At 50.9% G+C, this 22326-nt stretch overlaps 9 protein-coding genes across 9 annotated transcripts; 4 read left to right on the top strand and 5 right to left on the bottom strand.

The window, feature by feature from the left end:
- Window positions 1–210: 210 nt before the first annotated feature.
- Window positions 211–1599, bottom strand: N7510_010931 (G1/S-specific cyclin; the record flags this gene model as incomplete). Its single annotated transcript, XM_056982856.1, has 2 exons — window positions 211–1314; window positions 1375–1599. 2 exons carry the CDS (start codon window positions 1597–1599, stop codon window positions 211–213), a joined length of 1329 nt encoding a protein of 442 aa, XP_056828350.1.
- Window positions 1600–3154: 1555 nt separating this feature from the next.
- On the bottom strand, window positions 3155–4500 carry N7510_010930 (uncharacterized protein; the record flags this gene model as incomplete). The annotated part of the gene is made up of 2 exons (XM_056982855.1): window positions 3155–3334; window positions 4288–4500. The coding sequence occupies 2 exons, from the start codon at window positions 4498–4500 to the stop codon at window positions 3155–3157; spliced, it is 393 nt and encodes a 130-aa protein (XP_056828349.1).
- A 2796-nt stretch (window positions 4501–7296) lies between these two features.
- Window positions 7297–8019, bottom strand: N7510_010929 (uncharacterized protein; the record flags this gene model as incomplete). Its single annotated transcript, XM_056982854.1, has 2 exons — window positions 7297–7565; window positions 7905–8019. 2 exons carry the CDS (start codon window positions 8017–8019, stop codon window positions 7297–7299), a joined length of 384 nt encoding a protein of 127 aa, XP_056828348.1.
- A 1394-nt stretch (window positions 8020–9413) lies between these two features.
- ura7 (small subunit rRNA maturation protein UTP4) lies at window positions 9414–12395 on the top strand (the record flags this gene model as incomplete). Its single annotated transcript, XM_056982853.1, has 3 exons — window positions 9414–10470; window positions 10531–10763; window positions 10821–12395. The coding sequence occupies 3 exons, from the start codon at window positions 9414–9416 to the stop codon at window positions 12393–12395; spliced, it is 2865 nt and encodes a 954-aa protein (XP_056828347.1).
- Window positions 12396–13164: 769 nt separating this feature from the next.
- On the top strand, window positions 13165–13577 carry N7510_010927 (putative Yippee zinc-binding protein Moh1; the record flags this gene model as incomplete). The annotated part of the gene is made up of 2 exons (XM_056982852.1): window positions 13165–13263; window positions 13344–13577. The coding sequence occupies 2 exons, from the start codon at window positions 13165–13167 to the stop codon at window positions 13575–13577; spliced, it is 333 nt and encodes a 110-aa protein (XP_056828346.1).
- Window positions 13578–15118: 1541 nt separating this feature from the next.
- N7510_010926 (uncharacterized protein) lies at window positions 15119–16771 on the top strand (the record flags this gene model as incomplete). The annotated part of the gene is made up of 1 exon (XM_056982851.1): window positions 15119–16771. One exon carries the CDS (start codon window positions 15119–15121, stop codon window positions 16769–16771), a length of 1653 nt encoding a protein of 550 aa, XP_056828345.1.
- Window positions 16772–16837: 66 nt separating this feature from the next.
- On the bottom strand, window positions 16838–17914 carry N7510_010925 (aromatic alcohol reductase; the record flags this gene model as incomplete). Its single annotated transcript, XM_056982850.1, has 3 exons — window positions 16838–17326; window positions 17387–17818; window positions 17876–17914. The coding sequence occupies 3 exons, from the start codon at window positions 17912–17914 to the stop codon at window positions 16838–16840; spliced, it is 960 nt and encodes a 319-aa protein (XP_056828344.1).
- Window positions 17915–19182: 1268 nt separating this feature from the next.
- On the bottom strand, window positions 19183–20141 carry N7510_010924 (uncharacterized protein; the record flags this gene model as incomplete). Its single annotated transcript, XM_056982849.1, has 2 exons — window positions 19183–19833; window positions 19890–20141. The coding sequence occupies 2 exons, from the start codon at window positions 20139–20141 to the stop codon at window positions 19183–19185; spliced, it is 903 nt and encodes a 300-aa protein (XP_056828343.1).
- Window positions 20142–20871: 730 nt separating this feature from the next.
- Window positions 20872–22228, top strand: N7510_010923 (SIP1 domain-containing protein; the record flags this gene model as incomplete). The annotated part of the gene is made up of 2 exons (XM_056982848.1): window positions 20872–21161; window positions 21253–22228. 2 exons carry the CDS (start codon window positions 20872–20874, stop codon window positions 22226–22228), a joined length of 1266 nt encoding a protein of 421 aa, XP_056828342.1.
- Window positions 22229–22326: the final 98 nt, after the last annotated feature.

The raw sequence follows: 22326 nt of genomic DNA, 5'->3' as shown, positions 1-22326 counted from the left end.
AGGATAGTGAGATGAGTTCGAGTTCGAGGAGCGATGATGGCTCAGGTGACAGCAGAGAGAGAGGTGAGAGCGCCGTGAGACGATTAGGTGAATTAGCACGGCAGACCCAGAGAACGCAGGCAGATGCTCTATTAGACAAGAGAAAAGGCGAACCGAAGGAATATGTGCAGGGCGCAAAATCACTTTTCGGGTGGTCGTCTTTCCTTTCTTTTACATAGCACCCACGTAGGTCGCGGGGACTCCCATTTGCGGATGCGGAGCGTATTGCTGCAGCGGTTGCTGGTGCTGATATGGGTTCTGTGCTTGAGACATGTACATGGTCTCCTGCTGCTGATAGGCATCGGTGCTCATGTACTGCATCTCAGACGACGGCGACGGTGTTGGCGAGCAGGCGTTCGGGACGGGCACTTCTCGGGCCATGTCGGGATTGCCCATATGAGCATGGACAAAGGCCGCATTCTCCGGTGTGATGGGCGGAGTGAGGTACCCGTGAGGGATGGCAGTCAACTGCTGGGACTTCTGGGGAGTCGCCAGGCCCATCTCCCCGGTGTAGGGCTTGGACTCGGCAGGGGTCTCCACCGGAGGCGTGCAGCGAGAATAGCTGACCATCGATGCCTGGCGAGTAAGGAAGTGCTCGAGGATCTTGGACACACGCGAGTAGTGAGCCGAGGCGTACTTGCGAGCGACCACAGTCGACGGCTGATGAAGCTGCTGGGATAAGCCAACCAACGTCATCGAGTCATACTGCGAAGCCCAGTCAGTGTGGCGCGGCTGCGGCCGGCCGAGTATACACCGCGACAGTGCCAACGCGGCCCGAGCGAGATCGCAGGAGGGTTTAGACACGAAGTCCCGATGGAACAGGGCAATCTCCAGCACGTAGAGTGCCATGTGCTCCACCTCGGGATCGTACGCTTCATCCAGAGTAGCGATCTGCAAGAAGGCGTCCACTGTAGGGTGTCCAATCGTCCAGCCGAGCGTCTGCAGCACATGCCATTCCATCTGGATGAACATATCGTCATCGTAGAGAGAGCAGCACATCGACTTCAACTCCTTGACGGTGGGGACCCGATCCTTCTTGTCATTGTATTTGGCGGCGATGAGCATGGCCGCACAACCGACTAACTGATAGTGCCGCTTGTACACCACACGCTTGGAGCAGTACCGGTCCAAAATGTTGATCGCCAAAAAAAGCGTCGACGGCAGGAGTTGGAAGGCAGTGTGGGCCTCGATCAAGAAGTCAAGAAGGTAGGGACGCATGAACCACTGGATTTCAGTCTGGATATCGATGGACTCGACGTCAGGAAGGGTTTGACCCTAGCAGAAGAAAGATCGGTTAGCAACAAAACTCGACAACAAGGGTTCGTGGCCACTAACATCCATCTCCAGCATGTGGGACAGGACATCTTCGCGGAGCTCATCGCTGGCAATCTTCGACAGCTGATCCGCAATAGCATATTGCCGTTCACGAGCTACCAATTTGGTGTGCTCCTTCTCGGCTTGCTGCTTTGCGGTCAACCGCGGCAGAGTGTAGTCATCGCACTCCACGAAGAACGTCTCACAAGGCTGGAAGCTGGAGGTCGGGCGGTGGTGGAAAGCCATATTGTCGAGGGACTGTTCCGAAAAAAGCAAGGTGGCGGAAGAAGTAGAAATTAGATCTGTGGGATATTCGAAAGAATGAAACCTGGCCGACCAAGTCTGACAGGCAACGACGGAATTAAGAGAGTGACAGTCGTCGGATTAGTTGGAGGAAAAGAATGACTGGAAAGTAGTTGGAATGATTAAAGAGAGTGGACCAGCGTCGAGACGATAGTCAGGATGCTGGAGAAGTCAGGCCGGACAACCGAGTTGCAGGTCTTCACGAGGTCGAAGCTGGAGGGACGAGGAGCGGATATTAGCCAGGTGATTAAGAATGATTAGGATTAAGACAGCAGGTATTGAGGAAGACAGAAGGAAGGTCTAGGTAAAAGGGAAGACGAGGAAGAGAGAGGAAGGTATTGGCTCCGCAGGAGAATACTAACCCAGATAAAGAAGCCTTCGGGCAGAGGGCACAATGCAACCCTTACCGTGACGGCGAGACTGGCATCTAGGCTGGCCAAGAACGCAGGAATGATCCGATGAATTGGGCTTCTGGAGGATACCAGTCCGAGAGATGAAGTACGAGCGAACGTCTTTCACCCCTAGGGCCGTATTGCGGAATGTGGAGTGCACAGGAGGCCAACCCTATGTAGGGGGTCACGATCGTCAGGGGAGGGGAAAAAAAGAAAATGTAGCAAACAAGTAGGAACTCACAGTTCACGAACAGGTCTCCGAATGAAGATTAGGCAGTCGATTGAAGCGTGATAGGATAGGATGGACGTTCAACGGCCAAGATCATCCACATCAAAGGAGTGACGGTAGATGAACAAGGACAATCCTACATCCACTCAATGTTAGTCCCTGCATTTTCTCTCACAAACAAAATGCCGATGTTGAATCGGTTGCCGGTATGGCCTTTGGCTTGGATCATCCAACACGAGGTATGTCCCGCAACGGTATAAGAGCTGCAGACCCCCTTTATTCAAGTGTTCCTCAGATAAAACAGCTCATATTGAACCTGAGCATCTTCAGTACAGGTTTGCGGTGAAGCTCTCGGAGCAAAATGCACCTCGCACTCTGCTCGCCTCAGAACACCGGTTCTCCCCTGATTCCAAGGAACCACAACCCAGCACGCAATGCATGTGTTCGCCTCCAAACCCTCTCTCACTCATCCTCCAATCTCGATTGAATCGAATGGGGTGTAGGTAATGAGGGTTCACGGGTTGTGGGAATCCAGGTATCCGAGTTGCACCAATCCGAGGTGTCGTGTGCCAGCCATCCATGGCCACTTCCGTTGCACTCTCTGAGCATATTGCCATCTGCCTGTGCTACCGATGCATCTCCCGTTGAGGGGAATAGGCGTACACGCCCCTATTTGATGCCCGGGTCTGACTCGATACCATTTCAGGGAAGAAAAAAAGCTCTTCACTCACCTCCTAGGTTATCACGCTGAAAAAACCAAAAGCCGACCACTATAATATATATGGTATCATTCGAAGTCTATCCGAAATGACTTGCCCACCCTGTCGCTCTTCTAACCGGCAGGAGATGGATCAGGAGGGTTCGAGGTCGTCCCGGATCAGGAGGGCACCGGACCGGAGGGATGGAGGTAATCCGCCGTTTGAGCTAACAAACGTCGAATTGTCGAGATCGAGGATATCGACTCGACTGGAGATCTAGTGTAGCCGGGAGGATCGGAGTTGACGATGACCGTCGACTCTGCACTCGGGGGGCTAGGAGACCAGACTCCAGGGTGTAACTCTTTGTCTCCACGAATTGACGAAGGGGAGGAAAGAGGAACGGTGACCGAGAAGGGAGGAGGGAGGGAGGGAGGAGGAGGAGAGGTACAAGGAGGAGGGATGGAAGTTCTCTCTCCAGGCAGGTGTGAGAAGGGAGAAGTTAAGAGAAGCTGAGACTCCAAGAGATGCTCTTCAATACGGTAATGCTGGACGCCGGTTTCCATGGGTCGTGTGGGGAAACCGTATTGTGACTAGGCTCGAGTGGTATTGGGTACCTGGTATTTTTGGTTTTCGGGACACAACTGCAAGGACGCTCGGGATTGATTTCATTCTTACGCACTCTACTGCTCACACCACGATGGTCGCTCACTGCTGCTGGCCTCTGCTCTTACCAGACCATCAATACCCCCATCCCCTCAGGAGCGAGGCCTGAGCCCCCCGTGGTTGGTCCTTGCCCGGCAGACACGAAGCGAGTAAGCGTCCTCCACTCTCCACCGGAGAGCCTCTTGGCCAGCCATTATTCTTTACATACATAGATCGCGGTCTCAGCTGGGCGCGACCCGGTCATTTTGGATCGGAACACCACTGCTCTGGGCTGGTGGAGAGAGATCTCCGTGGCTGAATTTATTACATTTCGACCCATTTCTTTGTTACCGAATTCGTGAATACTGCGTCTCTCACTATTCCGCAGCGACAGGTAATGATGGAACGGATCAACTATTGACGGGGTGCGGCAGCAAGGCATTCTGTTCTTTCTTTTCCTCGAGCCCTCCCTCACTAACTTGACTCCCTGACTGCCGGCCAAAAAGGGGCAACCCGGATCGACTGGTAACATTTGCTCGCGTACCAGGGTCGCCGGTGGCCTGCGCGCCGTGACTGGCCCGGCCAGGATGGCCCTGGCTTGGGCTGACTTCAACTCAGCTGGCGACTATGTGGGGATTAATCATTCCAAAGCAGGTTGTGAGTGCGGCACAGCCGGCCCCTCCGATCCTGTTCTTCGTATCTCGTCCTTGCTACGCGTTGTCCCTCCACGCGACCGTCGATAAGGGTGACTGGTCGTGGGATTTCCAGAAGGATGGTAGCCCTCGGGCGCCGTCTCCTTGCCGTGTCCCTTGCCCAACTCACCATTTCCGGAGCTATTGAAATGGAAGACGTATGCGGCTTGACCGTTGTAACTGACTGACATTCGAACTATTTATTTCTCTCTCCGAAATATCATCACCGTAGAATTGTTGCCGAATCTTCTGTACAATGTAGCGATGCAAGGGGAGCACGGTTTAAGCATGGCAAGCACAGCGCCCCTTTCGCAACCTATTTGGATCATTTCAATTGCCAATAATTAACGACGGAGCAATGTCTGTCGCATTTGACACACGCCGCAAGGATTCATGTTTTAGAGTCTGAATCAACCCCGACGTTCCATCCATCCTGCCCGCAGCCCAGAACGTGAATCTCTGATGCCATTTATTTTGAATCATTTCATCCCAGGGCAATCTGACACCACCAGCCTGTCGATCGCTCAGAATCATTGGGTTGGGAGTCGCCTGTCCGGCAAAAAGGGGGGGCCAAAGACGGACCTGCTCGGGGAGTTTGTATTGGGTGTCATCTTATGCGGGCGTGCACAGTCCTATGGGGCCTCCCACTACCGTTTTGTCCCCCCGAAGCGAGTGCTGTAACCTGAAGCCAAAAATGGCTGGGGAAACTAGTGAACGATTTGCACTGCGATGCGCCCAGTCGGAAATGTACCAAAAGGGGCTTTTTGGATCTCTGACTGGAGTTTCAGGTACACGCAGAGAGAGAAAGCGCGCGCCATTGGGAAATTCTTATTAGAGTCTGGTCTGGCTCTCCGGGCGATTCGGCTCTATGCGTTCCCGCAAGCGCCAACATGCGTGAGACGACACAGTGGCCAGAAGTGACAACTTCTGGAGAACAAATTCGGTCTGAGGAATTTTTGGCCGATCGCTATATTCACACTTTTGGGCCAGCAGGCTTAGTTAGCGAAGAAGTGAGAACCTATCGTCAAAGCCAAAATGGAATCGCCCCTTGGCAGCCAGGTGTCAGATGGAACTTGAACTTGGATAGCCAATGATGCATATCATGCATGCCTGGCCTTGAATTCACACATTCAATCTCTCTGCTTTCATTGGTTTGGAGCTTTGGTCTAATCTCCCATACACATGAATCAGATATACTCTGCTCCCCTTGCTGACAGGAAACCGTCCCCCCCCCCTTCCCCCCAACCCTCCACGTTGTCGACGTGTTTCCTGGAGTTGTCCCTGCATCGGGGTTTCCCTCTGCAAGGGAGAATTTTATCTCGAACCAGTAATTCTAGGAAGTTCATGAACTACGTATACCACTCCGAATGGTAGATCTGGCCTACTCGTGAAGGCAGCTTTCATTTTGTTTGCAGCTTCGCATCGGGCGTCTCTGTCTATCAAGTCGCCACTTTTATGATCTGCTTTCTGTATGTCATCATGGTGTCCACCTTGGTATCGACGTACTCGGATCTCATTACTAGGCCTCTACCAGAGACATTAATTCTAATCGCCGAATTTTCTTTCTATACAACACCTACTGATTTCTGTTACAACTTGTATATTCTCGCCGGTCACCCGAGACTTGGAGCAGTATATACCGTTTGGTATCATATAACAGCCCACTTAGGCAGAAAATTTTTTATACTGTATGTTCCGCCCACACAGATTCTTCAACATACAAAACTTGGACTCCACATCCAAAACAACGGATACTCTGCAGGCCCGGTCCGGGAGGAGAAACTATGGTACAGGGACGGATGGCAGGACAACAGCCGATCGTATTGCCTTCTTCCAATCTACGGTAGCCCGGCAACATGTGCCAACGCAGAAGAAAAGCTCTTTTGGTAGGCGCCCCGCTCCGTTGACAGCTACAATTCAAGATCCACTGTGGCCCTGACGTGAAAAATAAAGCGGTGCCTGTGGATGCCGGAAGGAGCGGATCCTGTAGGTAACAGTTTCCTTCTAGAAGAATAGAAAGATGTTGCTAATTGGGATGGTAATGGTTGGTTGGGTTGGTTCGTACAGCCGGGCAGTTCTCCGGCTGAGTTTACATATACAAATGCAATCGATTCGGTTCTGCTGCCATCATATTCAGGCTAGCTCATAGAGAAGAGCTGAACCGACCAAAATATAAAAGCATCGGCGACTCTTGTACTGTCGGGTTCTTCATACCCGTCAAGTGTTGTGTATATTGACCGGTGAGAAAACCATCGTTTCGGTGCTGCTCCCAAGCGGGGACTTCTACAACGGTCTGAAGGTTTTTTTTTCCCTTCCGGAACTCCACCACGTCAGACAATTTTTTTTCTTCTCCGTTTGCACCTTAAGTCAATACTTTACGCGGGTGGTGGACAAGGCGCGTCAGGGCCGTATCCGATACCCAGCAAGGCGCGGTCGGAATCATTACCGCACGCCTTGCTTGTCCTACTATCGCAGTACCATGCTCTCCCTCAGTGGCAGGCAATGCCAAATAAATCCATGGCGATGACATCGATAACCTAGAGCTCGAGCTATTTGTAGGATCTGCGAGTCACGACAACGAATAAGGATGGTGCTAGTAATAATTTCGCGCGTAGGAAAAAAGTTCAAGACAATATGACCTGTTCGGGTTAAAGCCCTAAGCAGCTGGGGCAGCGGAGGCTCAACCATGGATAATTGGCGTGGGATTTTCGGGCTGCCCCCTTTTTGCTGCCCCTACGCTTTGACCGAGCTCTGTTCTTTTCCGCGTCAAGATCACCACGGGTTGGCGAGTGAAATGCGACGCTAATCACATTATTGGCGCCAGCAAGGAACCATGGGTTTTTTCAGGGGAGGGGAGCGGGAAAACTGGAACCACGACCTGGCAATGAACATCCTTGTATGCCGTAAGAGACCTGTCCGATTTGAGACGGAAGGTAATCGGAGCAGTAAGGCTATTCAGTACCAGCTATACTACCCTGGGTCTAGCTTCAGTGGAGAATTGTAAGGAACTTTTGAAAGAGCTTTTCGTCTCCGGTACGGATTACCGAAGTGCTATCCGCAATGAGGAGACACTGGCTGCTGTACAGTACTGTAGTATAGTTACAGGTGGGAACCAACACGGAGCTCGAGAGAATGTATAGTGTACAGCTAGCCGAGGCGGGATCTCCGAGCAGCTTCGAAGAAGAAACACCAGCCTCTTCCCCCTGCAGCTGTGCAAGGACGACAAAATTGAAGGAGGCTTTCGCCCCATACTCCACTTGTCGTAAAGCTATGCCGTCATTGCGTCCCACAGCTAGTAATTATTATTGCGCGTTCGGATTCTCGCATGAAAGAGGTAATCGTTGAGCAGAGATAAAATATTCTCCTATTTCTTCGGGTGGCTGGAGATTGACAGCTGAACAAATTCCAATTTCCGACCCTATGGGTCCAGCACAGTATTCTCGGCCAGTGTCCGCGTTCTCGAGAGAGGGATGGATGTACGATAACCAGACAATTGATTGTCACGATTGCCACAAACGCGAATCCTATTCAAACTCGTGGACGCGCCGAAGATAGTGTAGTGGCCGATCGACGAACCCCCCCCTGTGGTGTTCACGAACTGAGGCCGCAATCCTGGACGGTCGGCAGACGGAGACGACCCCAGCCTTCGCCGCCTCCTTCTGCCGAGGCGGGACAGGACAAAGATTCAGCCCTGCTCGAGAGCACTTCATGCCGCGGCAAGACCTCGAAATTAGTTCTCACGCGAGCACGATGGAAGCGAAATGCGGTCCATTATGGGGGCCGGCGCACCTCGATCGACAAGATTACCCCATGAACTGGGATAACTCCCGATCGGATCGGACGGTGCTAAAGCTGTACAGCGGGGTACCACGAGTTCCCAAATCTGGATCCTACGATGTTGTACCGAGATAATCCTGTCGCAGTTCTCTCTCCAGCAGCACGCTCTGTTTTGATTGCGGTGCCTGAGTTTGGACTAACACTAAATCGAAAAGCGAGATCCGGATCGAGAGCGAGCACATCCAACCTTATTCGGTGAGCTATCGATTCGTGCGCAGCCCGTGCTGACCGGGGGGTGTTCCATGGCTCCATGGATTATTGCTGATCGTAGAATATCTTCTGCTTGGCCTGCCCCTCCATGTGCTGCGCCATGGGCCCAATGAGACGCTGACGGCAGCCCGTCAGCCTCTCCGCGGTCCTTAGCCCGCTCGTGCTCGTCCAGTGAACGCGTGAAGGGGCGCCTCCGAGGTGGAGCTCGAGTCTGCAATATCGGCCCTATGAGATGCCTGGATAACCCGGCTTTCTGGGAAATCTGATACATAGAGAAGTATCATGCGAGATTGGCTGCTTCTGACGTGGTCGTCCCCATGTGGACAGCCTTGGGCTGGCGTGTATCGGTAGGCTGTTCGTGGGGGGTCCAGACTGCCACAATACCTCTGTTCGTCGCCGGAAGACGCCGAACTACTGTGCGCTCAGGCGTTCCATTTGTCGAGAAATAATCAACAGTTGCCCGTTGTTCCAAAGTGTCAAGCCATGCGAGCACGTTGACCGCTACTTGCCAATTGATCAATTTAGAATGTGACAATTGCGACGCCGAGAGTGTTGCACGAGTCCCGAAAAGTAAACAAAGTACCTAGGTCGCGTGTGTCTTGCATGTCGATACCATACACGTTGTAGCGACTGTCTTGAAAATACTGCTCGCGTCGATGACGAGCAGATTGGTATCCTGAACTGTTCGATCTGAAACGTCGTGAAGAGTTTTGATAGTTAATGAAGCTCGAGATGGCATCTACACCGACACCTTATTTACCTGGCATCAACAAATCAGGTGATCCGGTCAAACTAGCCATATTGGTCGAATTGTTCCGGGCAGAAAAATCATCTACAAGAAAAAAAAAAGAGGAAGAGCCGCAACGGCGAATAACGACAACACTTCACCCATTCCTTCTTCTACTCTTTCACAATGAGTGTTTAGGGCTGCTTTTACGGCCCGAGTTGGAGTATTTCTTGAATTGATCTCCAGCGCCCCTAACGTTGTCTCGCAATCACCGTCAGTTATTTCCGACCGAGACAGCTTTGGCTTCAGGCGAAGCTTGTTGCACCAATCATGGACATCCACCGCTGCCGTTTCGTGTCCTACAACCCGCAGGCGATTAATGCGCTCGCATTCTCACATCCTCCATCCGCTGATCTAGCTGGTCGCGGTGTGCCCACTCTTCGACTCGCGATCGGGCGTGCGAACGGCGACATCGAGATATGGAACCCCATGCGGGGGGCTTGGTTCCAGGAAACGGTCCTGCATGGAGGAAAGGATAGAAGTATTGAAGGACTTGCATGGACACTGGATCCCCAGGAGGACGGACCCGACGGTGCGAAGCTGCCCGGCAAGTTGAGGCTGTTCAGCATTGGATTTTCCACCGCGGTGACCGAGTGGGATCTGGAGAACGGTCGTCCTTTGCGCCATTCGAGTGGGAACTATGGCGAGATCTGGTGCCTTGCTGCACAGCCGCGGTGGCAGGCGACGCGGCGAGGCCAGGATGGGAAGCTGCTGCCTGCTGCCGAGGGGGAGTTTACGGGTCAGCATCTCGCAGCCGGCTGTGCCGATGGCTCGATCGTGATCCTGTCTACCGCCGATGACGACCTCAAGTTTCTCCGTCTGGTGCGCCCCTCGACCAAGAGGGCGCGCGTGCTCAGCGTTACGTTCCAGAACCGCAACACCATCGTCGCAGGCTACGCCGATAGCTCGATTCGCCTCTTCGACATTCGCACCGGCCAGCAGTTGAGAACAATCTCGCTTGGAAAGGGTCCCACGGGCGGCTCGAAGGAACTTTTGGTCTGGTCGGTCAAATGCCTTCCAGACGGCACCATTGTCTCTGGAGACTCGGCTGGTGAAATCCGGTTCTGGGACGCAAAGAATTTTTCCCTCACCCAGCGCATCCAGGGCCATCAGGCCGATGTGCTCGATGTGGCAGTGAGCGCAAATGGGGATACTGTCGTTAGCGGAGGCGCTGATCAGAGGACCGTCGTTTATCGCAAGAAGGAGGGAGAGAAGGGAGACAAGAAAAGTCGATGGGTGGAATTGATGCATAGACGATACCACTCGCACGATGTGAAGACTTTTGCTGTTTATGAGACCAAGGATATCAGCATTGCTGTGTCTGGAGGTATGTGACTGTTCCGTCGAGTCTCCTGAGTTGTCAAATATACTAACCCATTGCTCGTAGGCCCCGATGCAACACCGGTTGTACTGCCGCTGCGTGAATTTGGCAAAGAGCACCACCGGAAATTGTCAAGTCTGCCTCAAATTCCCCAGCTCGCCTCCTCCCCCTCGTCTCGTTTGGTGATGAGTTTCTGGGATCGAGAGATCAGCCTTTGGCGTTTGGCACGAGGACCGATCTCTCCGTATGAGAATATTGACGGCCAGAGACAGAGACTTGTTGGCAAAATCATGATTCAGGTAAGAAACAGAGCGTCCGCACAGCAGTCTCATTCTAACTCTACAATTTCTCCACAGGGCGAAGAGAACATTACTTCTGCCATGTTATCCCAAGACGGGAAGATCCTCGCTGTCGCTACGATCGCTGATGTCAAACTATTCACTGTTCGCCGGCGGAAAGGTGATGAGAAGGGTGCTCTGCGGATACAAAAGCTTGAAGTTCCCAAGAGAATCTCTGACGATGGTGCACGTCTTGTTACAATCTCCCCGGATAGCCGGTGGCTGTGCCTTATTCGACCAAACAGCGACATCCACATGGCAAAGATCCAGCCTTCAAACACTGAGGGAGTCCAAGTCTTACCTCACCTCGCGAAACTAAAGAGAGCTGCACGGCACGCACGACACGAGAAAGCGTCTCACGGTACTCTAGGTGACTACGAGAGGACGATTCGATCTGTCATCTTCTCAGATGATAGCAAGGTCTTTGCCTCTGGTGATATTTCGGGTTGTGTCGATACCTGGGTTCTAGGCACAGAGACGGGCTCCGGTGCCGATGGTCCCGTCAAGAGCAATGGAGTGTCAGAATCTGACGATGAATCTTCCGACGACGAGGATGAAGATATGGCGATCGAGGGCGAGCGCTGGCAAAAAGCCGCCTCTGACTCTCCTATTCCCCGTATGAAGTCTGGAATAGCCTTGATGTCCTTCCGGCCCCAGGGTACTCTGAAGAAGCTGGCCAATGGCACTGACCACAGCCACCACGAGTATAAGCTGATGGTGCTTACAAGTGAACACCAGCTTATGGAGTTTGAGGCTTTGAATGGCAAGCTATCGGATTGGTCGAGGCGCAACCCGAAGGCTTATCTACCTGCAGAGTTTCGGGGAGTGAAGGACAGAGCCATGGGTTGCATGTGGGATCTGTTTGAGGGCCGAGAGCGTCTTTGGCTGTATGGAACATCTTGGCTGTGGATGTTTGACCTGCTTCAGGATTTCCCATCTCCCGAACAAATCGCGGCCGAAGCAGCAGCAACAGCCGAAGAGGCCAACCCGCCTGGTCAGCTGATCAAAGCATCGAAACGGAAGCGCGACCTTCACGAAGAGGCCGGCAATGAGCGCAAGAAGCCCAGCAGCGGTGCAGGAGACCAGATCCCTCGCTCGCAGACGGACATCCACCTCGGCAGCAAGGTCCGCAAGGTTGTTGGAAGCGACGGATCGCGGGGCGAGTGGATTTCCCTGGACAAAGAACGTTCTCGTGTCCCCAGCGAGGAAGACGAGGTCTACGAGTACGACGAGACCTTCGCGGCAAGCAGTGAAGCCAACCTGGCCCGTCTCCGCCGTGAGAATGGAAGCGCAGTCGAGAATGGATCACCCCAGAAGCACCTCGACGCCAAGGGAGATGCAGCCCCCGCTGTCAATGGTGCCGGAACCATTCCCCAGAAGCAGCTGGTCGAGATCAATGGCACATCGTCGCAGCCTCCCCGTCGGTGGTGGCACACCTATAAATATCGGGACATCTTGGGTATTGTGCCTCTCAACACCGTGGCAGGGGATAGCTCTGAAGAGCAGACGAGTGGAAATTTGGAGGTTGCGGTGGTAGAACGACCGATGTGGGACGTTGAGTTGCCCGGTCGGTATGTTCGGGATTACGAGTGATGGAGTGGCGGCTTTTCAAAATGTTGTATTATTTTTTGGTCAAGCATTGCAGGAGCATCTCCTGCCGGCGCGTTGTACAGGGATCACATACATTTCTTGCACTTCTATACACTATTTCCGAGTAACTATCAGATCTATGACCGGGCGATCACGCTTCCTGTGCGGGGTTGCGGCCTGAGGCAAGTACAGCCAACTTCAGCTTGTTCTCAGCTTGGCTTCCCCCAACCTTCCCCAACTCTCCTTCCCTCTTCCATCCCAGTTCGAAAGGAGAGTATCTTATGAGAAAACACCATCTGCACCCTTCCCACAGCATCCTCTTCTTTCCCAGACATCCCTGTCTCCGTCCGATCCCGTCCCCCCCCCGCTCTTATCGTGGCTCCTGAGAGCTTATCGTCGTCAGCAAACCGTCAGACCTATTGCGACCCAGTGTAACGCCCTCAAGACTCTACGTGATCGTTCTAGGCTCCCTTACAGCCTCAAAGGTCTCTCCAAGACCGAGCCCGGCATCAGGCCTCCTGTCGTCCGAGAACTGGAACAGAGACGCCGCCCCACGCCCGGACTGGAGTCTCCCTCTTTATTCGAGGGGAGGGGCAGTTCATACCACTTCCACGCTGACGAAATTGCCTTCTATCGTGCTTGCGTCATAGCCGCGATATTTGCAAGACTTTATCTATAGAATATCTCTGCTTCTTCGCGCTCACATCCCAGGTTTTTTCTTCATTCCTCGACGACAACCTACTCTCTGTGGCGACATCTACACTCCGTCACCATGGGCCTACTCTACCCCGTCTACTTAACCTCCAACAAGATTTTCGGGTGCAAGCATTGCAAGACACACCTAGCAGACTACAATGACATCAAAAGTCGGGTGAGAATTACCCATCTTTCCTCTCCTCTCTCTCTTGTCAAAGCTTCATGACTGACTATCCTCCTTTATTTTCGCCTCAGAATTTCCGTGGAGCGCACGGCAAAGCCTATCTTTTCGGCAACGTTGTCAATGTCACACTGGGCGAACAGGATGAGCGTAGCATGACAACCGGACGGCATATCGTTCGCGACATCTCCTGCCGCCAGTGCAAAGAGTTGGTAGGGTGGAAGTATGACAAGGCATTTGAGACCAGCGAGAAATACAAAGAAGGGATGTTTATTCTCGAAGAGGAGTTGCTTTGTGTTGTGTGCTGAGAGGCGGAGGCTACTCTCTCAGCAGAGGCTTCTGATCCATATACGTGAGCCTTGAGAGAGCTCAGAGCCCTTACGATCTCTCCGGTGATGGATCTGTGGTGGCATTTGGTGCATTTATTTTCTTAATTTTGACAGACTGATCACCGCAGCGGGTTGCATTCTTTTCATTTCCCTTTTATTTAGCTCTCAGCTCCGGTGTTTAACAGTGGCGTTGCGCGGTGCTTTTGGTTTGCCTATCTACTCGGCCTCTCTACTGGGCCTGTCTCTGAAGCCGCTGAAGCGGAGTTTTAGAACAGAATTTGGTTGCAATTGGGAGCTTTCGGTTTATGCATCTTTGAAATTTCAACATGGTCATTATATCTCCCTTCTCGATCTATTGATTAGTAGTGTATTGAAGAAATCTACACAGAATGACAACTTTCAACCGTTCTGTCCATGAGTTTTGGCACAGATATCGCAGCAGGAGAATCCGTCGATAATACGTTTGAGTGCAAATTCATGAACCTTTCGAGCAGTCGAAATAGTACCGTCCCTACGGCAGAAATCTACTAAACCACAAATACCGTCGCTTTGACGTATCCCTATTATATTATACGCTAATAGAAAGAAATCATAATAGCTATCCTTGCTACACTTAATGGACGCGTCGTATTATAATTATTTATAGACATTACCTTTGTTTCGCTCGTTGACTTGAAGCTAGGGAAGAGAAACGATTTGTCTATATATAAAACCTACAACTAGTACGAGCTATAAAAATAGACTGCACGTTAGGTGACCGGGCATTACGACGTTTGGCAGCAGCATTTACGATCGTCTCGCCATTTTAATCGGATTAAGTTGAGGAGGTTACAAGAACTCTTTGAAGCTGCCAGTAATGGAAATCTCGCGAAGATCGTGCAGCTTTTGAACTAAGTACCAAGGACACTCCAAGTCCCCCACCCCGTGGTTTCCTATATCTCGCACACAAAGGTTTGCAGAACGTGAATATATTCTCCTCTTGACTAAATGAGCCTAAGGGAACTGGTTCTTGTTGCCGAATGAAGCGAGGGGCGCAGTGATTAAACTAACCTTATTCCCTCATTATTCCCTATTACGCGGCTCAATGGTCTAGAGGTATGATTCCTGCTTTGGGCAGTCACTGGTCACATATGCAGGAGGTCCCGGATTCGATCTCCGGTTGAGCCCGTTATTTTTATTTTTATTTTTATTTTTGGTACGCAGGCAGCTATAGGAGTTGATCGGTTGAATGTGGGAAATAATGCCAGCATAAAGATTATGCTTAATGAGACGTAATAATGGACCAAACAATGTCCTGCAAGCAACCGACGCGAAGGCGCTGTACGGCGCCCGCAAAACTGACCATTCACGTGACAATGTGGTTTACTCAACGGAGCTCCACCATAGCGTCGACAATTGGCTTGCCGAAATGGTGACCTAACAGCGCCTTGTCGCGGCCATCGGCTTTCCGATGGCAGTATCTCGTTCATACTCGGCTTCTTGTCTCGGTTTGACTTCGGGCCTGAGGCCTTGTGTCTATTATGTCAGACGAGAGCCTGGAGTCATCTGCAACTGCACGCAATAAACGAAGCTGCAGGCGATGCAATGAGAGAAAAGTGCGATGCGATCGAATTAACCCTTGCGGTGCATGCGTCAAGGCTGGGAATCTTTGCGTTTTTCCACAACCCAAACGCAAGCCGAGGACGCTTAATCGACCTCCGGTAGGCGTGCTGCTCACTCGCTTGAGAGAGCTCGAAACAGAAGTCCATCGGCTTCGGTCTTCGAAGCATAATGAATCGAATGAGGATCCCCAACACCAGTCAAGCAGATCATCTACATTAAGTTCTGATCAGTCTTCCCGGCCACCACATGTTGATCCAAATCCCTTTCGTCTGGTGCAAGGGGGGTTATTTGGGCGCAGCAATCACTCTTGGCCTCAAAATACCTTCCGACAACAGTACCTTCAGTCGTCGCAAATTGAAATTCTTTGGCATGTATATCAGAAGAACGTTGCGCCATTGATCGCCATTCTCCACCGTGCTACCACGGCTCAGCTTGTTCAAGATGTATCAAAGGGCCTGAGCATTGATCCCGCTAGTGAGGCGCTTCTGCTCTCCGTTTGCTTTGCCGCGGTGGTCAGTATGGATCCCATCCAATGTCAACAGGAATTGAAGCTGGAACATCGCACGGCTATACGCAATTATGAAACTGCGGTAGATCAGGCGCTGAGCCGAGCCAATCTCATCAAATCGGAGGAAGTAGTCACCCTACAAGCTGCAGTATTATATTTACTCTGCGCGCGTGTGGACGGGGATACAAGAATTGTCTGGGCCGAGTCTGCCGTGGCCATTCGTCTTGCACAGGCACAGGGTATCCACCGCGATGGGAAGAGCCTTGGGCTATCAGCATTCCAAACAGAGATCCGTCGACGTCTATGGTGGTATATTTGCATATTGGATATGCTCTGCTCAGAAGATCAGGCCGTGGAGATGCAGATCAGACCCGGGACGTTCGATACACAATTTCCGGTAAATTTGGACGGTGACGAGCTCGAACCGGACATGCTCGAGCTTCCGGCTGAGAAAAAGGGCTTTACCGATATCACTCTGTGTATCATCACTTCTATTATGATTAATGAAGTGCACCTATCGCCACCCCCATTGAACTCAGGCATTTCGTTGCAAGACCGAAAACATCGGATCGAATCTGTGGGTGAAATTCTTCATGAACGATATCTAAACCATTTCAACTTGGATATCCCTATACACTGGGTATCCGCTACAATTGCTCGTCTTCATTTATCAAAGGCCTGGGTCTCAGTGCATTCACAGATTTCAGCCTCAGATCTACATGGAAGCGAATCCGAATACAAAGACTCGGTATTTCGGACGGCTGTTGAGCTTCTTGAATTCGCACTTTTCCTGCAAACCAATCATGTCACCACACAATGGAGCTGGCTTTGCAGAAGTTACAAACAGAAGGATGTTGTCGCTTACATGATGTCCGAGTTAAGTGCTCGCCCACTTGGTCCTGAAACGGATCGTGCTTGGGATGTGGTGACCAAAATGACTTCCATGTGGAAGCAGGGTCCGCCAGGCACGGATGGTGTACTTGAACAGCACATCATTGAGCTGATCGAGCGTATTGATCTACTACGAGAGGCTAAGCTGGAAAGCGAACTACAATTTAGATAGATAGTCCGGCAGCTAGGGGTTCTCTCGGTTTATTTCTTTCTCAACTTTAGCTAGCTCTTGGGCTATCTAAGAGTTTTCAATAATCTCCTGCACAACTACAGCCATATCTCTCTCATCTTGCTGAGGCAGCCCCAGAAGCTTGTTGTCTGTCCCTTTTGTAGACTCATAGTCGCCCCCAAGGCCAGGGTTGAACAGCGTTCCGTACAGGAGATTCACCATTCCGCTGAAGTTTCCATCTTTCAAAAGCTGATTACCCTCATCGATAAATCCCTGCGAAGTCTTAGATGTGTCAATATTCCAATCCGCATCATTTGTTCCAGTTGCTTTCTGTACGGCGCTGAGAATTTCACGCTGGGTTGTATGGAAGCTCGATACGTAGATAAATTTGTTCGCAACTTTAGGTGAGGAAAGAGTCGAGACAGGGAGGCTGAGTAGCCGTGCAATAGCGAGGCCAACGGTGGGAATAAGTGTTGTGTTGAACTTAGAAACACCGCCATCATACAGAGTAGCAGTGCGAGTTTTCACATTGATCCCAAAGCCACCATTGTTCAAGCTCTATATCCCGTTAGAGATGCTCAGGCGGGCAGGTTTCGGAATAGAGGAATAAACGCTTACGTAGTCAAACCAGGGATTGCTAACTAGACCAATCCAAGTGAGTCCAGGATGAGTCTTTGCAAGTTCTTCAACGAGATTGCGTGGTCCAGCTTTCAAAGCATTTATCGGGACCATGTTTGATAGCTTTTCGACTGCATTGTCGGATCCGTACTCGGTGGGCAGAATGTATTTGATGCCTGCTGCGGATGCTGCTTTAATCAAATCCATTTGGGTCTGTTCGAGTGCGGCAAAGTTGAGTATGAGAACCAAAGCTTCATTTCCCTTGAAAGCTGAGACAAGAGACTCTTGGGAGTTGTAGTCTACCGGCTTCACAGTAATCGAGGGGTCGCTGGGAAACTTTGTGTCAGACCCATCGCGAGTGATCAACGTGATATTGAATCGTTTCGCTGCCAGAAGATGTTGCAAAGTTGGTTTTCCCAGTTGGCCACCAGCCTATATTTGTCAGTAGGTTTACGACAAAGAGGATTAAAGACTCCTCCTCCCACTTACACCAACAACGGCAATTTTGGTCAAAAACTGGGAACTCATGTTGAACGTGGCTTTGAGATTGGGTCAATGTCGATTTTTGTGGCTGAACACCTGGCCTCCAATGATTCCGCAAGCTGCGTCTGAGCGCCCTTATATACTGATCTCTCCGGCAGAACCGTTCTTTCAGGAAATTCTTGTTTGTGATCATCAAAGACAAGTTGTTCCATACTGGATTATTAATGCGGAGGTAGAATAAGCCCGGACCCCCAGAATGCGAATGCGACCTAGTTCAATGCGTAATGACCCTGCCTGGTGGAGGTTTGAGTAGTGTACGTCTTCCTTCGGAAGCCAACCTCGATCAATACGTTCATTGGCCGGAAGCTTATGACAGTATCCACTGCTGATTTATCATTGTTGCAACAAATGCGAATCGAGGGTCCAATGAGGCTTCGTCCACAGCCAATGACATGCACCTCGGTCTCCATCGGTTGCCGGTGGCGGTGAGAATCTAGCTACGTTTGGCGACATTGCGGTCCACTTCAGCCGAGCCTACCTTTCGGGGTTCACCTCAAAGCCGAAGCGCCTCCAGATATTGTAATCTGAGCCTTGCAGTAGCCCGAAGCTCGTATCCTCTCCGGGTCCCGCACAGCTATATGTTTTGATCACTGATTAGTCTATAGGCGGCTTACAAGGCCTCGGGTTCGAGTCTAAGCCCGGCTTGCTCAGCAGAGGCAATCAAGACCCATCTAACCGATTCTATATTCAACCCTAAGGAGGAAAGATGATTAGGGAATTTTCCTAATTTTACGGAATCCGGTCTGAGTTACTAGAAGAGCAGCATGCTCGGAACATAGTTTATCCCAAATATTAATGCGACTCACTACTATCTTCGAATTTTCCTATGTCGAGAAGTATGGGGAAGCATCGTCGTCGGCTTCAGCTGGCAAGAGAAGATTTGGTCGTGGATGGGTAGTGTTCCAACTCTCTCTTTATAAATGGGCTCTCACTAATAGCTTCGAGCCTCTGTAAGTAAGTAATTCCTCTCTCATCTTTCCTTTACCATTTAACTCCATGCTTCTAAATGCTGGATTTCAATATTTCAACCGAGACCAAGTTTTCGATGCTATACCTACGATTTGCATACTACAAACTCTCACGGATCGACAGAAGAAGTTAACTTTGGCTTCTTGAATCAGATGACTGCGAAATACATTGTTGATTACAGAACCATGTCCAATCCCATATTTCACCCATTTTATAAGTTCTGTCACCAGGATCTAAGCCATTTCAAATAACACAATCTGACATTATGAGATCCAAAACACAGCTTACCGCATCGTAAATTGACTCTCATTTTCAAGCCAGGAACCGAACCCCTTTAATTCAGGATTAATTTTTCTCAGTTCGGATATATTTGCCTTGTAGCCTTCATCATGGAACCATTTGAACATCAGACCCAGATCCTTCACCGCTGCCATAATCAACCAGGTGGGTAACTTGAAAGTAGTGGGTACTTTCTTGCCAGTTTTCTGCTCAAAGACCTGCGCCATCTGCTCAAATGTCAACTCATCGCCAGCCAACGAGAATGTTCGTTGTTTAGACTCTTGAGGATGCATGAATACTTCCGCAGCGAAGAATCCAATATCACTTGTAGCGACAAGTTGCAACGGCTTGCCCTTCAGAGACATTTGCCAGGCTGTGGCGAACACCTTGCCCAAAAAGTCCGGGGTGAGATTCTCGAAAAATGCAACAGGCCGTAGTATGGTCCAATTCATGCCACTATGTTTTGACTTTTCAATCAAGTGCTTTTCGATCTCATGCTTATGACCGAAATGTGGAACCCTGGTCGGATTTCGAATGGAGGCATCGCCACCGCGGTCAACAGAGCTATATACGAAGAACTGAACGCCCTGTCGTATGGACTCGTCGATCAAGGCGATTCCCTGAAACTTTTCCTTATCACCTCTAGGATCGACGGCCTATTTTTGAGATTAAACACAAATCCGAGATTATAATAGGGTAGCCATATACCTACCTGAACGCTGAAAACACCCCAAATTGGGGTACATGCCTGTTCCTTTGCATTTTCGAAGATCTCTTTGGGGTCATTAAGGTTTCCTTCAATGAGCTTGATATCGGAGGAACTTTGAGAAAGCTTTCGTGCGGATGGTGACTGGATGTCGCGGGTTACGGCAAGGATCTGAAACGACCCTTTCCTGTCGAGAAGGTTTCGGATCACAGCGCCACCCTGTTTGCCAGTAGCACCTGTAACGAGGATGGTAGTCATGCTGTTTGCTAGAAAGGGAACCCGTATATTGTGGGAAGATATGAAAGAATAAGGTATACCTAAAATTAACAAGTCTGAGATGGAAAGACATCTTTTATATCCGGACCGGTCACCAAATCAAACGCTACATGTATTTGTCACAAGCGCGTTTACCCTTAATTTGCGAAATTTGATCTGCCACGAAGATGTCCGAAAGCGAAGTCTCGATGACCAATCTGGCATGGACTACGTGGGTCGGTAGAAAAATTTATCGAACATGATGGGTTTAATGACAAATGATCCCAAGAAAATAGCTAATGGAATAAGCAGTCATGTAGATAACTAGTTAACTGGAGGGGCGTAAGTGTGGCTCCGGCCCACTTCCGGAGTTCATCTCAAAGCCGAAAACGCTCGGCTATTGTAATCTAGGCCGTGTTGTGAAACGCGGTAATCGCCACGTCTCTTGAGAAGTAGCGTTATATCATATTCAAATTTAGTCTGAATTGCGCAATTGGCCTTCCATGCGCTGCGCTGCTAAATGACTTACTGGGGGCTAACAACGCTCGGGTCGAGTTTAAAGCCGCCTTGATCACAAGAGACGGCTATCAAACATGATGAAGAACCATATATCGTCGTTAACAATGAGCAGTTATCCCTGACGATGCTTCTTCACTGTATAAACTGATAGATCCTTGTTGGTGAGCGTTATGAGAGAGAATTGGATGCTCGCATTATAGTCAGTATCGAAACAATGCCTGCCAAGATCACATGGCCCAAGCTCCCCGACATTTTCCACTTTCCTTCCTTCATCCTCGCCATGTCCGATAAGAGAAAGCCATCCATGTCCCCACCCCCCTTCAAACGGCCCCGAATCTCCTACGACGATGGCAGCGACAAGGTCCATTCGGTGATGCCCCACGAGCGACCGCGCAACCACCCCATCTACGGCCAGAAGAGCGCGTTTCCAGGACTGGACGATGGCGGCGATGAGCTGTTCTACGGTCCCGCGGAGGATGGACTGGAGTATTTGCGTATGGTCCGGTATGTTACTTCCTATCATGCCAAGCACGTGTCATTTCCTAGGCTTTTGTTCAGTCTGTGACGATGATTCGGTTACTGACTTGGTGACTAGGTCCGAAGCTAGCTCGTTGCCGTCGCTATTCGTTGCGCCCGTTCAGAAAGAAGAAATCTCGGTAGCACCAGAGTCCCAGATCAAGTCGAGTACACTCAAATCCTCGCAAAAATCAAATGCGCATCAAACATCCGGCTTCTGGGAGGACGAAGCATACATCGCACCTGCAGACTCAGACACCAAGCACCACACATCCGCTCAAACAGAGGGAACCTACCCTCCAGCACAAGCAGCGTACTACAACCTCCTCCATCACCGCTTCCTTCTCCTCCGCTCCACCCTGCGCTGCTCCCCACCAGCGGAAACCATCGCCGCGTTGGACGACACACACCCAATCAGTCTCCCGCGCAATGTTGTGCCGGCGCGCAAAGAATGGCGCCGGCTGCTGCTCACAGTGGATCCACAGATGGTGCAGCTAGCATGTATGGATCTGGATAGCGTGCTCGGTGTGCTGGGTATCATGGCGCGGCTGATGTCCGAGACCGTGCGCGGTGGGAGCGCTGATCGCGTGCGTCGCATCGGGGCTTGGGCTTGGGGGCTGCTGGGGAAGTGCCGTGAGGTCGGACAGCTGGCTACAGAGGAGGTGGGTGCGATTCGGGAGTTGGGGAAGAGGGTAGTCACGATTTTGGCGAAGATCAGGGAGGCGGAGGGTGCTCAGGATACTGGTGAAGACGAAGATGTCGATATGTCTGATTTGGAGACTGAGGAGGGCGGAGGTGGTCTGGAAGAAGGGGGCGAGGTGCAGGACATTACGGAGGAAGTTGAGACCGCTGAGTTAGAGGCGGCAAAGGCGCGGTTACAGGCTCAGCTGGATGGTACTCTTGATTCCGAGTTGTCCGTTGGGGATTCGGGGGTTACAGGGGTAGAAGATGTTGCGAAGCAGGCTCGCATAATGCTAGATATGATCATCACGGTGGTCGGCGAGTTCTTTGGCCAGCGCGATCTGCTAGATTCCCGCGAGGTCTGGGCTGTTTAGTTTGTGACTTTCCTGTGATGTTTTCCTGAGATACCCATGACATTGTTGAACACTTTCTTATCATCGAGTGCAGACCGTTATTACATGTACCATGATGT

The sequence above is a fragment of the Penicillium lagena genome (genome assembly GCF_028827675.1).
Source record: "Penicillium lagena strain IBT 129212 chromosome Unknown utg000008l_segment0_segment0, whole genome shotgun sequence".
Taxonomy (NCBI): Eukaryota; Fungi; Ascomycota; class Eurotiomycetes; order Eurotiales; family Aspergillaceae; genus Penicillium; species Penicillium lagena.
Note: the sequence above shows the minus strand (reverse complement) of the source record. Positions and strands in the feature narration are given on the sequence as shown.